Raw genomic sequence first — 17138 nt, forward strand, 5'->3', positions numbered from 1 at the left:
TTGTTTATTTTGTTGTACACGAAATTGGAAAGAACCTTTGTGTCAGGATAGATGTTAAAATTTATGATGTACTATTTTTTACTATTTTTTTGTCTTTAAAAATTGTCTAACATTTCTAATATATATTTGTAACTGTTCAAGTTAGTTCCGTTATACATATAAAACATTTATTTAAAAAATGACTTTCCTTTGACTAAAAAGGAGTGCATCACCAACTTACAAATGCAAATGAATATTATAGAATGTGTTGACGGTTACTATGGCCTGAATTGCAGTACTCAGTGTGGAAATTGTCATCAAGGACTTTGTAACAAGAATAATGGATCCTGCCAAACTGGTTGCAACTTGAACTGGAGAGAACCTCTCTGCCAAGGTAAGTTTTGCTTTATTATGGATAATATTAATTATTCTCGTATTTATATGTTTTCTAGCCAGCGGATTAGATTTGTGCAACAAAAAGATATATTTAAGATCAAGAGAAGGAACATTTAAGTTGTAAGAAGTGATGTATAGGCACGTTAAAATTTGAAAAGGAAAATTAAAAAAGAATAACTCTTCTAATTATAGAATGTGTTGACGGTTACTATGGACAGAATTGTAGTACTAGATGTGGTAATTGTCAAGAGGGATATTGTGACAAGACGACCGGAAGTTGTTTATCTGGTTGTAAACTGAATTGGAAAGAACCTCTTTGTCAAGGTAGATTTTGAACGTCAATACGAGCGATGTGTATTATTCTCGTATTTACATTTTTTTTTGCTTGTGAGTTAGATATTTTAAACCAATAAGTATTACACATTAAAGAATGAAGGAAAAGTAAAAAAAAATGAAGAATACCAATTTATAGTGGGATTGATTGATTGATTGTATATTGTTTAACGTCCTCTCGAGAATTTTTCACTCATATGGAAACGTCACCGTATGCCGGTGAAGGGCTTTAAATTTTGACCTTTACTCGGCACTCAGGCCATTGAGCAGTGAGAAATCTTTATCGTGCCAATGCCTGCCGCTGAGACGGGGCTTTCGATTTTAAGGTCTCATCCGAAGGACCAGCAACTTTCACTTCAAACGGTTGAGCGATTTGTGAAGGAACAGTTCCTACCCATTTCTTTTCGACTTAGGTCAGTTGAGGCCGAGATTCGAACCCACGACCTCCTGATCACGGAGCGAGCTCTCTACCGACTGAGCTAGTGGGAAAATGCACAAAAAGTATTTAAATTATCTATTGTGCTGACGGTTTCTATTGCCAGAAATGTAGTGCTAAATGTGAAATTTGTCTTGGATAATTATAGGGGAACAATAAATAATATTTTTGCGACTACTTCTACTACTAATTTTTATTATAGAATGTGTTGACGGTTACTATGGACAGAATTGTAGTACTAAATGTGTTAATTGTCAAGAGGGATATTGTGACAAGAAGACAGGAAGTTGTTTATCTGGTTGTAAACTGAATTGGAAAGAACCTTTTTGTCAGGGTAGATGTTAAAATTTATGTTCTACTATTATCTTCTTTCAAAATTGTCTACCATTTGTACATGTAATACTTTATACAAGGACATTTTTCTGCCCATCTCAATTTTGGACGCATTTTAAAGGGATCAAATTAAAAAAATATAGAATTGGTACTGGGCAACTTTAAAAGGGGGCAAAATTGTTTGCAAATGTAAATGTAAAAGGGCGAAAATAATACGAGGCGTTAACAACCATTTATACAGTTTATATTTCTAGCCGTAAGTGTAATATATATGGAATAAATAACATAATAATACAAAATTAAAATAGAGGATACCGCCTCAGACATAATCCCCTTGACATTAAATACATTCAGATAATACAGAAACAAAATAAAGGATACTATATCAAACATTTTTCCTTTACGCTCTTTCTACCACCCTGAACGAAAACATCTATGTACTAATAGGCTGGGAAAACAAGGACCCTAATGTAACTCTGGAATGACACCAGTTTCAACCATGCATCTTATTTTGTGAATTTTAAAACCCTGAAAATGTGTTTAAGGTGCTGCTGAAACATAAAGCGGGTCCTCTCCAGCTAATTTCACATGCCTTGCTCAGCACTAAAGCTGCAATTGGGTTGGGAATCTATTTACAGATAGACTTTTATTTTACCTTAATTGTATTGAAAGTTGAATATTTGTAAGAATCTTTTTTTAAGAACTCCTTTTTTTGTCATGCCTGAAAATGAATGTTTTATCAAAGCAGGAAGTATAGGTTTGAGTCTAAATAAACCGCAATTTCCCTTACTCTCAGCAAAGATAAAATACAAAAAGAAATATATCCATGTACCAAAATGCCCGTTACTAATTATTGGCTATATATGGTACTGTCACTATTTATTTATTTATCTTTTTAATTTCGAATATTAAAAGAGCTGACCTAGCAAGCTTTTTGTACTACTTAACATTTTGCTGATTAATAAATGGTTCAAGAAATCGGGGGTGTTTGGCATTTAAAAATGGTATAACCATGCTGCCATGTAAAATAGAGTTGATGATTTTCATAAACTGAATAGGTACATGTAAGATACAAGACATATAAGACATTAAAACCTGTCCCACGGAGACCACTTTAGTGCATTTGGTCAATTGATAACTCTGAAATAAACCCTTAAAAACAATTTAGAGCATGCCAGTAAAATATGTACAATTACTTTGCAATAAGAGCTAAAGCTGCCATATAACAAAATACAGGCTGTGCTTGGAGAGTTGTAAAATATAGATTGGTATGATTAAATATCAACAAGCACTTTGTTGAATATCTTGTTCTTAAGCGTGAAAGTAAATCTGGTAAATGAATTCTTTAATGAGTCCAACAATTCAACAGCCAAAACAATTGAGAATAATTCCTGAGGGCAACATTGTAATACATTTTTTTTGGCCAATTAAGATCCATAAAACTTTCTATATATTTTTTTTTCTTTCAACAGACAATAACCATTACCCAAGAATCAGCTGCATGTGGAGATGCATGTGTTTTGATATAACCTGTATATGTTCAAATAACCATCGTACTAAGATACAAACTATTTGTTTAAATTTCATTGCATATGTATAGCTAGCTTTAATTTCTCCAATTTCTCCGGCAGCAATGTATATCCATTGCCACTGTGTCAAATTCAATTTAAAAAATTACCATCTTTGTAGCTGCCCATAAAGTTTTTTATCTAACACGAGTAACGCAGAGAAAATGTCCCTTGACTTTACCAATCCATTATAAGGCCACAGAAAATTTTTCAAAAATTAGCACAAGAAATGGACAACCCAAGTGCAAACCTTATCATAGAATATGAGACTTTCCTATTGAAAGCCCAGAAGTTCATGATCCTCTTTGTGACTTGGTATACATAACAAGCTGAATATTAAGCATCTATTTTGGCAAAAAGGCAACTTTCCCCATGGAGACAATAATATTTAAAGCATTATCCAGAATAAATCCAGAACAATTAATCATTACTTAGTATATATTTTTTAAATGAAAAGACTAGTGTTGTTTGAGTCTAAATTGAACATGTTCTTTCTTTTGAACAATACCAGTTAGGGAAAATTAAAATTTTCAAAGGAGGGGGTGAAACAAAAAAGTCCAACAATTTTATGAACATAATCTTTTTCTGTACCGTGAAGCAATCAATGACTGAGTTGTGTAAAGCGGACATGCGATACTAAGATTATCTGAAAGATATTGCACCCTGATGTAAATCAAATCCATACTTAAATTCTGAAACCAGATATAATAAATAATGACATTATGGTCCATTAATAATAAATATTTAAGGACATTAGGGATGATAGGGGTAAAAACACAACTGCATTACTTAAGGAATAATGGCAATTATTTGTGATTTGCAAATTGTTCCTACACTCTACACAAATGCATTGAAACTTGCAGTTTTCAGGTTTGCATATCCCTTCCCTAATATATGGCCAGAAAATTTCTATGAAGATTTGTCCCCCCCCCCTTTTTTTTGAAAGTCTTAGTCTAAACCTTGATCAAAAAGGGGAGGGGAAAAATGCTTTGTAGTTTCATCTCTAGATCTCAAATTGCCCATTAACCTTTTTTCAAGACATACCCATAACCTGTCTATAGATCCTAATTTGTACTACTACTTGTGAAAACACAAGTAACAAAAGGATAATATGCCTCACTCTACAAGGCAGAACTTGTCAAGACCTACGCCCATACTGGCTATGCCAACTACAGTGTCATAACAACACAACCTGACAATACTGCCTAAGCATACAAGCCAAGTCTTGCTAAAGTTTGTGTATAACCCAATCATGCAGGATATGTAAAATAAAAATGTCCAACCATATATAACATAATCATATGCTCACAAAAAGTAAAGGGTAAATCTTGTTATTAGTAAGGATATAAAATTTTATATAATATGTCAACTAAAATGTCTAAATAAACATCTTAACATGAGCATAATGTGTGCATGACCCTACAGGGCAATATTCTTGCTAAGATGTTCAACCGTACAGATGTATTAAATAAAATGTCCAACCATACAGGACAACTCTATATATCAACTATATAGAACAAATGAAAAGTTCTGTCTTCATATGCAGCAAGACCTGGATATATGACATTATTGGTATGTTCAACCACACCGAGCATCATTATGATTAAATGTGTCCAACCGACTTTACCTTGGCATCTGATACACAGCATTAAATATATATATATATATAATTTTTACTTTATGTATATATATATCATATCCTATAACATTCTGTGCAACCAAAAAGGGTAAAATATTGCCCAAAAACACAAGACCTAACTCAAGATACCAAACAATACAAAGATACAAATGGCCCAACAATATAGAGCATAACATCATGGCCCAAACCATATAGGGCTATAGAATAACTTGCCCAACCATATAGGGCATGACACCATGGCGCCCAACCATACTGCGATACATATAGCCCAACCATATAGGACTATAGTATGGTGCCCAACCATATAGGGCACAACAACACCATAGCGCCCAACCATACTGGCATAAAAATAGCCCAACCATATAGGGCTATAGCATATTGCCCAACCATATAGGACATAGCACCATGGTGCCCAACGATACTGGGATACATATATCCCAACCATATAGGGTTATAGTATGGTGCTCAGCCATATAGGGCACAACAATACCATGGTGCCAAACCATACTAGATACATATAGCCCAACCATATAGGGTTATAGCATATTGCCCAACCATATAGGACACAACACCATGGTGTCCAACCATACTGGGATACACATAGCCCAACCATATAGGGCTATAGTATGGTGCCCAACCATATAGGGCACAACAACAACAAGGCGCCAAACCCATACTGAGATACATATAGCCCAACCATATAAGGTTATAGCATATTGCCCAAACATATAGGGCATAACACCATGGTGCCCAACCATACTGGGATACATATAGCCCAACCATATAGGGCTATAGTATGCTGCCCAACCATATAGGGCACAACAACACCATGGCGCCAAACCATACTAAGATACATAAAGCCCAACCATATAGGGCTATAGCATATTGTCCAACCATATAGGGCATAACAACACCATGGTGAAAAACCATAAATGGATACATATAGCTCAACGATATAGAGCTGTAGTATCTATAGCCCAACCATATAGAGCATATATAAATACCTGAATAGGTTTAATCCATGTAATTTACGGTATATATGCAACCAACCCCACGGCAAAATAATGAAATCAAAATAAGCGACTGACTGTAATAGCTACATGATGAACAACAAGTGCAATTTACTCTGGCTACATGCATTTGCAGTGCTTAATTCTTAACATATACTGACAGGCCACAGGCTTTAATTCTTTAATGAAACCAAAAAACATTGAATGCACTTATAATCTACCCAAACTTCACCATATATTACACTAAATTGTTATATATCCAAACTGTCTGCCTGGTTTAGCATTAAAGAGCCTGTTTACTAACGACACCTTGACATTGCGCGATTCAGATTCTATAAAGAACCTGCCAGGTTTACTTGGTGGTTTACAATGGAGATTTTGGTATGTTGACATTACACTATGCACTCAACAACCCCAGCTTTTTCTCAGCGAGTAAAACATTCTTAACCTAGGCGTGTAACTGAATATCTAGACTACACAAATCATTATAACCTGATTGTATATAAATACTAGCTCGGGTTTAATTTTATCAACTTCTGCAAGCCTAAAGAAAGTATGTCAATTTAATGCAACCCGAATATCCTCTTTACATTACCTTCTCGCTGAGATATTCAGACAGAAATTGACATTCAACTGTTCTAACAAATCTGCAAACGAACAATAAATAAATATCTTTGAATCGAAACACTATTCTGCCTGACTGAAACAATATAAATACTCACAACCAAGTAAAATTTGTAAACCACATTTTCGGAGCCAAAAGTTATTTTGATAAGGATAAGGCTTATAGCCGTAACTAAGGGGCTCTTATGTATAAAACCCTGAAAATCCCTTTGGGACCTATGGATTCACACAAATTGGTGATTAATAAAAATACGCAATTTTGTACGTATTTAGATCACATAAATTCCTTTATATACATAAATACACATAATACAAAATTAAAATTTTTATCCCAAAAATGTAGTACATCGGCAAATAATAGATACAAAATAAAATTATAGAATGTGGAGACGGTTTCTATGGCCTGAATTGCAGTACCCAGTGTGGAAATTGTAAAAATGGATTTTGTGACAAGAAAAACGGATCCTGCCAAACTGGTTGCAATTTAAACTGGAAAGAACCCCTCTGCCAAGGTAGATGTTTAATTTATCTTATAAATAGTGATGAGCATTATTAAATTATTATGATTTCTAACCAGTGAATACGAAATGTGTAACAAAAAGATAAATTAGATAAAGAAAAGAAAAATGTCAAGTTGTTAGAAGTGATGTATAGAATATTCAAAAAGAATAACTCTTCTAATTATAGAATGTGTTGACGGTTACTATGGCCAAAATTGTAGTACCAGATGTGGTAATTGTCGAGAGGGATATTGTGACAAGACGACCGAAAGTTGTTTGTCTGGTTGTAAACTGAATTGGAAAGAACCTCTTTGTCAAGGTTAATGTTGAACGTCAATACGAGCTATGTGCATTATTCTCATATTTGCTTGCGAGTAAGATATTTCTAGCCAGCGAATAAGAAATGATTTTGTAACTATTAAATATTATGATTTATAAGGAAGAAAATCTATTCTTTGTTAGAGGTGATGTACAGGCAATAAATGGAGAAAAATTTAATGTTGATAATAATTATTCCAATTATAGAATGTGTTGATGGTTTCTATGGCCAGAATTGTAGTACCCAGTGTGGAAATTGCCGAGAAGGAATCTGTGACAAGAAGACCGGAAGTTGTTTATCTGGCTGCCAATTAAACTGGAATGAACCTATGTGTCAAGGTAGATATTTAACGTCAAAAAGAGAGCAATATTTCTATGTTTTGCTTGTGAACTTGATGTTTCAAACTATTGGGTATTGCAATTGAAAAAAAATAATAAGGAAAAGGAATTTGTCTGAAAGAAATGATGGAAACCTATTCATGAGGACAAATTGAAGAATCATGCGTGAACAATAAATAATAATAAAAACTATTTCAATTTTAGAATGTGTTGACGGTTACTATGACCAGAATTGTAACACCCAGTGTGGAAACTGTCGAGAGGGATTTTGTGACAAGAGGACTGGAAGTTGTTTATCTGGTTGTAAACACAATTGGAAAGAACCTTTGTGTCAAGGTAAATATTTTACCTTAAAACGAACGAATAACATTATTCTCATATACTCAAGGTTTTTTGGCTTGTGAATAAGACGTTTCCAACTAATGGATGTAGCAAATTAATTAAGAAAAAAAATCTTTAATTTGAAAGGAATCATGACTCCCAATCTATAATGCCCAAAAATCCCTTTCAATTACATAATGAGCTGACAGGTATTATGGCCAGAATTGTAGCAGGCAGTGTGATAATTGTCTAGAGGGACATTGTGACCCTAAAATCAGAAGTTGTATATTTTGATGTAAAATTAATCGGAAAGAACTTTGTGTCAAAGTAGATTTTTATCGCAAAATTAGTTTTGTGCATTATTCTCGTATTTACGAGTTTTCTTGCCTGTAACCACGATAGTTCTCTCATTAAGTTTTACAAATGAAAAGCAAACAAAGTCTTTTATGAGAAATGATGTCTCCCAATTTTACAAGGAAATAATAAAAAATAATTATAAAAACTATTTCAATTATAGAATGTGTTGACGGTTACTTTGGCAAGAATTGTGGTGCTCGCTGTGGAAATTGTCTTGAAGGGTTTTGTGACAAGAAAAACGGAAGTTGTTTATCTGGCTGCAAATTAAATTGGAAAGAACCTTTGTGTCAAGGTAGATGATAAAAATCATGATGTTCTATCCTTTTTTTAAATGTCTACACTTTGTTATCTTTATTTCTAATATATTGGGTGTTTTCAGCGTGGTGCTTACCTTGTCTTATTCAAGCGGTTTGGTAGTTATAAGTAGTGAAATTTTTAAACTACAAAAATTTCAATCGCTAAAGTTTCACCTTTCATTGTCCCTATGAAATACAAGAAAATTGACTTGATTTAATCAGTCTATTGTATAAGGAATTTAACCCTCATCTGGAATTGTAATCTGTAGTTATAAGGTATTATCTATTAATAAACTAAACTTTCTTATCATAACAAGATGTCAAAAACTGGTATTACTATAGCATTAATAGAATAAGTAGACGGCTATAAATATTCAGAAACCGTTGCCTTGGTTCAATAATAATGCATATATGCTGATAAGTTTCATCAAATTACCATTATAAAATTCTTTACATAGAATGTGTTGATGGAAATTATCACATGGACTGCAGCAGACAGTGTGGTCATTGTCTTACCGGAGTTTGTGATAAGACTAATGGAGCCTGTTTGAATGGATGTTCACCAAACTGGCAGGAACCTTTGTGTCGAGGTATGATTTAACTATTAATTCAGATACATTTCATAAATGATGCTTCTTAAAATTAGAAGGAAAAGTTCTCCTTATATACTTTATATATACAGTAACGCATGACATCAACTGTTATGTTTAAAATGAAAACCTTAATGTTTATAAATATATTTGCTTGGGTTTTCGTTTTGGTCTTACTTTCAAATTAAAATTAGCTTAGCCTGAACGTGCTTTTCAATAGTCTTAACAAAGATACTTTAAGGAAAAAAAAACTTAAGAATACCTGAGAGATGTTTAAATTACGATGGAATCTCTGGCCAGAAGTGATACAAAGGAGATAGCATTATTTCAATTAATTTTAGGGTCGATATGATAACTTTGTTAAGAAAGACAAGCTATCAATGGGTATGTTTTTGACAGGGATAAATATAACTTCTTTGAGCTGTTTTTATACCAAATTTGACTACGAAATACAGTGCGAGTATTCCTTGTACTAGTATCCATACTTATTTAAGACCCGGGACGAATGAGGTGATTCAAAGGAGAAAAAAACTTATCTTATGTACCTTATCAGGTAAATGCTACATTAATAACAGAGAAGTCATTTTAATTATCACAAGTGTTTTTTAATGTTCTCAGTTTCATCTGCATTTCCCATTTAGAATGTGCTGATGGATCTTTTGGTGAAAGTTGCAATATACGGTGTGGAAATTGCATCCAAGGACTGTGTGACAAGAGAAATGGAACCTGCATGATAGGCTGTTTTCCGGATTGGGAGGGACCTATGTGTCAGGGCAAGTTTTTAGTTTTATAAAAATTTCTTATTGGTACTACATAACGATAAATTATTTTGGTTAGTTACTTTTAAATGTGAGATTTGCAGATAATAAAAACTTTAATTTTCATTGTTTCTATGTTTGCGTCAGACTTTCTTGTGTAATGTATTTTGTCATCTACATTTATTTCAGTTTTCAATTCATTATCATTGCCAAAAATATAATCAAAATAGATGTTAGGAAAGTCTTCAAAAAAAAACTTTCATGTTTTCTCATATCATCTTTTTTTTGTAAATTAACTGTGTGTGTTTATGAAATCAAATGATCACCAACCAGAGTAAGAAGATAGCAAAAACAAACAAATAAAAACAAGACTCCGCACAAAAAAAATCTTTATTTTACTGAGTTTGAGATAAATTAGAAATATCTTATTTGTTTATGGGTAAAGAATGACATCTAAGGACTTCACGAGTCACAGATTTCATTGAACGAATTCTATCTTGAAGTTGTATAATAAAAAATATAATTTTATTTTAGTTCTTACTACAAGAGAACCACAAACGGGTGGTAAGTAGTTCGGGAATTCAAATTTTTACTTGTAAATTATACATGTTTTCTCAGACTTTTCATAAGGGATACAATTTACATTCTGGCCCGATTTGTTTTTTTTTTGTTCTTCAGATGAGGAGTTTTCCAAAACTTCCGTGGTCGTTATTTCTGTTATATCAACTCTTATTGGAGTATTACATTTGGGTGCGTTGATCATAGTCATATATATCAAGAGAACAAGATGCCTGTCACAGAATAACAGAGATCATAGCAACAATGACCAAATGTCGCGCAAGGATACAGAGCAGAAGTATGCTGAGTTAACAGGCGGAAAAGAAGATCACCATTATACGACCATTGATTCTACTTACAAGGAATCAGAATATCAGGAAATACATACTTATAATAATACTGGATTTAACAAGGTCATGTGACAACTTTTGTCTCATCAGTTTTTTTGTTTGCCAATTTTTTAAAAATATAATGCTTTTTTGTATTTTAGATAACTCTTTTTAAATCCTATTGGAAAATAAAAGTGATATTTTCTTTCTTAAATAATGATGACTTGATGATTGTTCTCTCATTTTTTCTTATATATACTGATATTTCCAATAATTATTGATCTGCACTCCAAATTTACTGTACTTAGATAACTTAAAATACCTGAAATGTGTGATAGTTTATCTTCTGAAAATAAACTAAAATATGCCTGTGTGAAATCCTTGAACCGTTCAGCGGTACAAGTCTGAATATATCTGTTCTGATTTTCAATGAAATATTTTTCTCTACTTTTTTTCAGTGAAATCCTGCATTTTGTAATATATGTATCGAATATATTCAATATAAAATTATTTTCTTTCTCAGTGTCAAAGGATACCGAAAAGACAGTGTAAAAAATAAAAAAAAAAATGCAAGAGGCATTAGTAAGCTAAATAAATAACTATAAATAGAAATAAAATGAAATAAAAAATATATATAACAAATAGTTCTGTAGTTGGATATAGGATCTATTTATGGCTTTGGAAAATGTTTTACCAGTTTATACAGCTTTACAGTTTACCCTTTATACAGTTTTAGCAGAGTAGTTTTGCAGAAAATCTTTTCTAAACTAATGAAACAAATTCTATATGCAACGACAAAACAATTAATATTAACTATGATTACAATATTAACCAAATTTTCATATTTGAATAGATAAATGTTTATCGTGTTTTTTGTCATCAACATTAGTAATATTTGTGACATCAAATGTATATAAGTATGTGATGTCATGAAGAATATAAGGATAGATAGTTTTATTTGTGACGTAAAAATGGAAATATAAGAGAATGTGCTATTATATGCATACATACAATGTTATAAAACTGTATAAGTTCAGTTTTTCTAAATATTTGGAAATATGATAAAGATAAAGAAAATAAAAAAAAATCTCAAAATACCAAATACAGGTGAAGTTTAACACCTGAGGTATTTCACTGTGTATTAAATCACTTCCCAAGGGATTAGGAGACAGAACACCACAGGTAGACTGCTAGCCCAAAAGCATTCACACCTGCACAAAATAATCCCCTCCATTACCTGGAATATACCACACGGTAAGAAATCTCTGCCTTTAATAATTGAATCATAAATTGAACATATTGAAACTCAAGAGAGATAATTGCGGCCAGTCGTACCAAAAATACTTTGGAAATAAAGTTTGGATATTTCAAAGAAAGATATACTTTTACATGAACCACGTATAAAGACATCTGGAAAACAGAGAAAAATATTCCCATTTTACCTTGGCCTACAAAGCCCAGATATGCACATATTAGAATATGGAAAGTTTTAAAAATAGGTAATAACCGTATAAATCGGCGATTTAATTAACAACACGTCAGATAGATCTTGAAAAAGAAATTAAGTGACTGACATCTTGGCATCTTTTGATTCACATTTTATAAAAACTCTTATTAATGTATCCCAAAGAAAGCCAGGGCCGTATTTAGATAAAAGAATACATAAAAGGATACAAATAATTCTTTGCAAGTGCTTGTTTTTGTTTGCATACTTTTACATTTTACATTTCATCAGGTTTTCCCTATATTATTGACGGAGGTCTGTTTTTTTTTAACAAAAAACGACCAAATACTGTACATAAAATTTTTAAATAAGTGGATATCTTATGTTTAAATAATATCTATGAACGAAACACATATGTTAAGAAGACATTAAAAAAGGACCAATGAAAAATAAGAGGTAGGATCAACTGAAAAGGTGGGGGTAAGAATCCCCTGTTGACCGTCACATTTACCTCAAGCTGTATAATTTGCTCAGATATAAGAAACTTTCTCTAGCCAATTCAGTAAAAAAAAAAAAAACGAAAGTCCTTACAGCTAACCAAAATACACTACAGTTATAAGATATTTGCTAACAAGATAATTAATACTTACATCAAATTTACGAAATGGCAAATTTAATTGAGATTGTTTAAACTTTTGTAACACCAAGTGTCAGTGAGTACATGTAGCATGTCTCGAAAGTTTAAGAACCATTTGGGGATGTCGTCAGTTATGTACAAGACGGTTATGTTTCAAAATATGTCTACTTCCTGGAATATATGAATGGAATACTTAATCAAAACGTCATAAAAAAACTTCAGTTCAACTTTTATATTCTGTAGTAAATTAATATCTTAAAACCATTCAATAACTTGAAATATCAACTTGATTGTGGTATAGTTATTATGAAAAATGGAAAATTAAGATTAAAAAGTTTAATTCTTAATAAAGTTTAAAATACATAAAATGAACTTCGAACCTATTTATTACTTTCATTTTTTCTTACAAGCACATTAATACCGATCGCATGACATCTAAAATTAATTTTGATATATACGGATATGTGTGCTGTGTCACTATCAGAACCAGAAATCAACGATCGTCAAGTGCTGAATCAATAAAAATTTATTGTTGTATTAGAATAGCCATCTCCATTATAAATGTACCTTATATTCTCACACTGATTTAAAGCTGCACCCTAAATTATTATAGAACCCGGAAGATAAAAACCAAGAGCGTATATTTCAAGTGAAATACACTCTGGATTTTAAATGATTATGCACATACATGTACAATGTACTTGTACTGCTGAAATTTTCCTCTTTTGGTAATATCTCCCTCTCTCTCCCTTTTTTCCCTTTATTTCCTCTACCTTTATAATTACCTTTTCGGAATAGTGTTCTTAAAATGATCAATACTTTAGATCTGGCTTCAAGCGCTATGTTTACCTGTAAAATTAATTGATAGTTGTATCATATTGTGTAGAAGAAAGGTACCAATAAAAATAAGAAAAAAGTTTGTAAAGAATAATCTAAAATCAACCAATATATCTTATATGTCTTGTTTAAACAGGCGGAAGACGTAAAGAGGCTACTGATAATAGTTATCATTTTATTGCAGCTGTGTCCTAAATTGGGGTTTGCGCAAATCGAGAACATAATATTAGTGACAATGTCTTTGTATTAAAATTATCTACGTTTTGAATCTTATTTTAAGATAATTAAAACTGCAATGTTTTTGTTATGAACGAACTGAAAAAAAACCCAGTCATTTAATTTGACCTTCGCTTATTTTTTATGTCTTGTTAATTTAACAGTGACGTCAGTTAAAATTGTTTTAAATAAAAATGTGAACATATTTCTGTTTATTTTGAAAATTTTTTATGTTAAATATTTTAATAGACTTCTTCCATTTTGATATCTTATTTACATACCTTGACTATGCGTCTCTTATCTTTCGTTTTACCTGTTTATGTCATCAAATCATATAATCCACTTCCCACTGTCAACCAGGAAGTCGAATGACGCCTTATATTTTATTCAAAATACAGGACAATGTGGTTGGATGCAATCTTAGTGAATTTTCTTATACACACTGTACCAAAAATCTCAGGATTTGGTAAGTATCTCTCACTCTTCCTTCTCTTATGAAATGCACGTAGTAGAGATATGTACGAAAGCCCAGAAGGCTCATTCGAGATTCGAGTTTCCAAATACGAGATTCGAAATTCGAGATTCAAAATTCGAAATTCGACATTCAAAATTCGAGTTTCGAGATTCAAGATCCAAACGAACCAATCAAAAGCGGGTTCAACATTTGATTACTTCCCTTTTTTATGTTTTTACTATCAAGAAATAGTTCAATATAATTATATCAAATGGGTCATTTGATTAAATTACAATGCAAGAAAAAGTGTTTTATATATTAGAAGGAAATTTAAATAATTAATGGAATTTTGGAGTTCCAAAATGGCGCTTGAAGTGGGAAGCCGTGTTTTGTAGGGTGCGGAGTTTTCGGCCGGGAATGAGTGTTTAAAATAGAAGTGGGTCCCTGAAAAGTTTTGAAGGCTTCCTTTGTGACTGCTGGACTATTGCAAACGTAGTAATTTAATTTTGCATGCTTGTGCAGACGTCTTTTCCAGTTTTGAACTGTGTAGAGCTGCCGTGAATAGTGAGTGGAGTTGCTATAAATAGACAATGTCGACTAGTCAGGCAGGTGTCCTTACACGAAACATGAGCACAGGAGGCGAAAAATCAAATAAATCTAGCTCAAAGCAGAGTCCAGTATTGAAAACACCAACAAAAGGAGGTGAGGGTGAGTGGACACAGATTCAAATTCAATTAAAAGAAATAAAAAGCGATTTAAATAAAACTTTGAAAGCTGACGATGTAAAAGAGCTCATTAAAAATGTAGTCCAGGAAATGCTTCAAAAACATCAGGATAAGATTGAGAAAAAATTCAACGACAAAATTGAAGGTTTAAAGCAAGAAAATAGACAATTAAAAGACAGTATTGAAAAACTGGAAGCCGATAAAAGGGCAATTAAACGTGAACTCGATGAGAGCAATGAAGCGTTAAACGATTTACACAATCGATTTGAGGAGAATGAAAACATGGCTAAAGCCGCTTTCGCTAAGGCTAACCAAAACGAGCAATATTCACGAAAATACAATGTTAAATTCCATGGTCTCCCCGAAACCGAAGGAGAAAATCCCCTGGAAATTGTCAATAACACACTAGCAGATGTAGGGGTGGAAATTCAAGGCAGTGATGTTGTGGCCATTCACCGAATCCCCGGAAAGCCGGACGAACACAAACCCATAATTGTAAAATTTCTCAACATTGATTCAAAAATCCGTGTCATGAGAAAGAGATCAAACATAAAAGACTTAAAAAAGGGTTGGAAGGTGACTGATGATGTAAGAAAGGCAAACGTTGATCTTATAATCGAACTGACCAAGGATCCCCGGATAAAATCAGCCTGGTATTTTAATGGCTCGGTCTACGGACAATATGGAACCAAACGCGTGAAGTTTGACATTTTTGACAATATCGAACGCAAACTGAAAAACAAGTAACTTTTCTTTTCGGAAACTCTTTGGTCCAATTGGTATCTATTTGACATTTACAAAGATGAGGTGTACTTCCGGTGTTGAGAAGGTAAACAAAACTTGTTGTTGAACTCTGTCTCGTGCCGTTCAAGGGTCACAAGGAACTAAACTTTTTTTTCTCATACTTTTTTGTTTATTTTTTTTCTAGTTATGTTGTGTGAAAGTTTGTCAATGTGTGTGTGTGTGTGTGTGCATGTACTTACCTGTGTCAATCTACCTACGGAAGGGGTGTGCCCAAAATTTATTGCAACAATACAGAGCTGGAACAATCTTTTTTCTTTTCTAAACCAGTATGAGTTTCAGTGTACTTTCTTTTAATTGTAGGGGGATTGGAGGTATAGAAAAAAGAAGGGATGTATTAAATTATATTAAGCAAAAGAATTTCTCGGTATGTTTACTTCAAGATACTCATTTAACTAATGATGATTATTAACAAGTGAGGTCTTTCTGGGGCTTTGATGTATATTTTTCACCAGGAAAATCAAATGCTAGGGGCACTGCAATACTATTTAATAACAATTTTGAATATAATATTCATAAGCAATACAATGATGATGATGGGAATCTCCTTATACTTGAAATGAATGTTTTCAACAAGTATGATTTTATGTTAATTAATTTGTATGGTCCAAATAAGGACAGCCCATCTTTTTATGAGTCTTTGTTTGATATAATATCAGAATTTAATGGTGAATTTGTTATTATGGCAGGGGACTTTAATCTGATACAAGATAAAAATTTAGACTGCTATAACTATAACAATGTAAATAACCCAGAAGCTAGAAAAGTGGTATTGGATTTAAAGGAAACACTTGGCCTGGTTGATCCTTGGAGAATTAAGTATACTAATCGGAAGAGGTATACATGGTTTAAAAATAAACCAACTAAAAAAGCTAGACTAGATTATTTTTTGGTGTCAAACGAATTAATGGCACTTATCGATAAAGTTGACATAAGTCCGGGCTATAGATCAGACCATTCAATGATTGAACTTAGCATTACATTAAGTAAATTTGAAAGAGGAAAGGGGTTCTGGAAATTTAATAACTCATTGCTTAATGATCCTGTCTATGTTGATAAAGTCAAAGAAACAATAAATACGGTTAAACAGAAATATGCTGCTCTCCCATATAAGCCTTCAGAAATTAAGAATATATCAGATGAAAATTTATGCTTGACTATAGATGATCAATTATTTTTTGAACAACTGTTATTAGAAATAAGGGGAGTAACAATTGCCTTATCATCTAGAAAAAAGAAGCTTACAGAAAATAAAAGAAAATCTCTCGAGGAAGAAATAATTAAACTAGAAAGTGATCTTAATGATAGTAGTGATTCTCCAGACACTTTTGAAAAATTAA

At 32.5% G+C, this 17138-nt stretch overlaps 1 protein-coding gene across 1 annotated transcript in view; it reads left to right on the forward strand.

The window, feature by feature from the left end:
- Nucleotides 1-228: 228 nt before the first annotated feature.
- Nucleotides 229-17138, forward strand: part of LOC134240601 (multiple epidermal growth factor-like domains protein 6) — a gene marked incomplete at its 3' end in the record, with an annotated part of 60371 nt that continues 43461 nt past the window's right edge. Inside the window, exons 1-8 of the mRNA XM_062722684.1 lie at nt 229-373; nt 568-699; nt 1347-1478; nt 6699-6830; nt 7006-7137; nt 7344-7475; nt 7680-7811; nt 8314-8445. Of these exons, the coding sequence (XP_062578668.1) occupies nt 229-373; nt 568-699; nt 1347-1478; nt 6699-6830; nt 7006-7137; nt 7344-7475; nt 7680-7811; nt 8314-8445 (1069 nt within the window). The remainder of the gene's footprint in view (nt 374-567; nt 700-1346; nt 1479-6698; nt 6831-7005; nt 7138-7343; nt 7476-7679; nt 7812-8313; nt 8446-17138) is intronic.

This window comes from Saccostrea cucullata, unplaced genomic scaffold (genome assembly GCF_032062105.1).
Source record: "Saccostrea cucullata isolate Sc308-1 unplaced genomic scaffold, CSIRO_AGI_Scuc_v1 ctg2926, whole genome shotgun sequence".
Classification (NCBI taxonomy): Eukaryota; Metazoa; Mollusca; class Bivalvia; order Ostreida; family Ostreidae; genus Saccostrea; species Saccostrea cuccullata.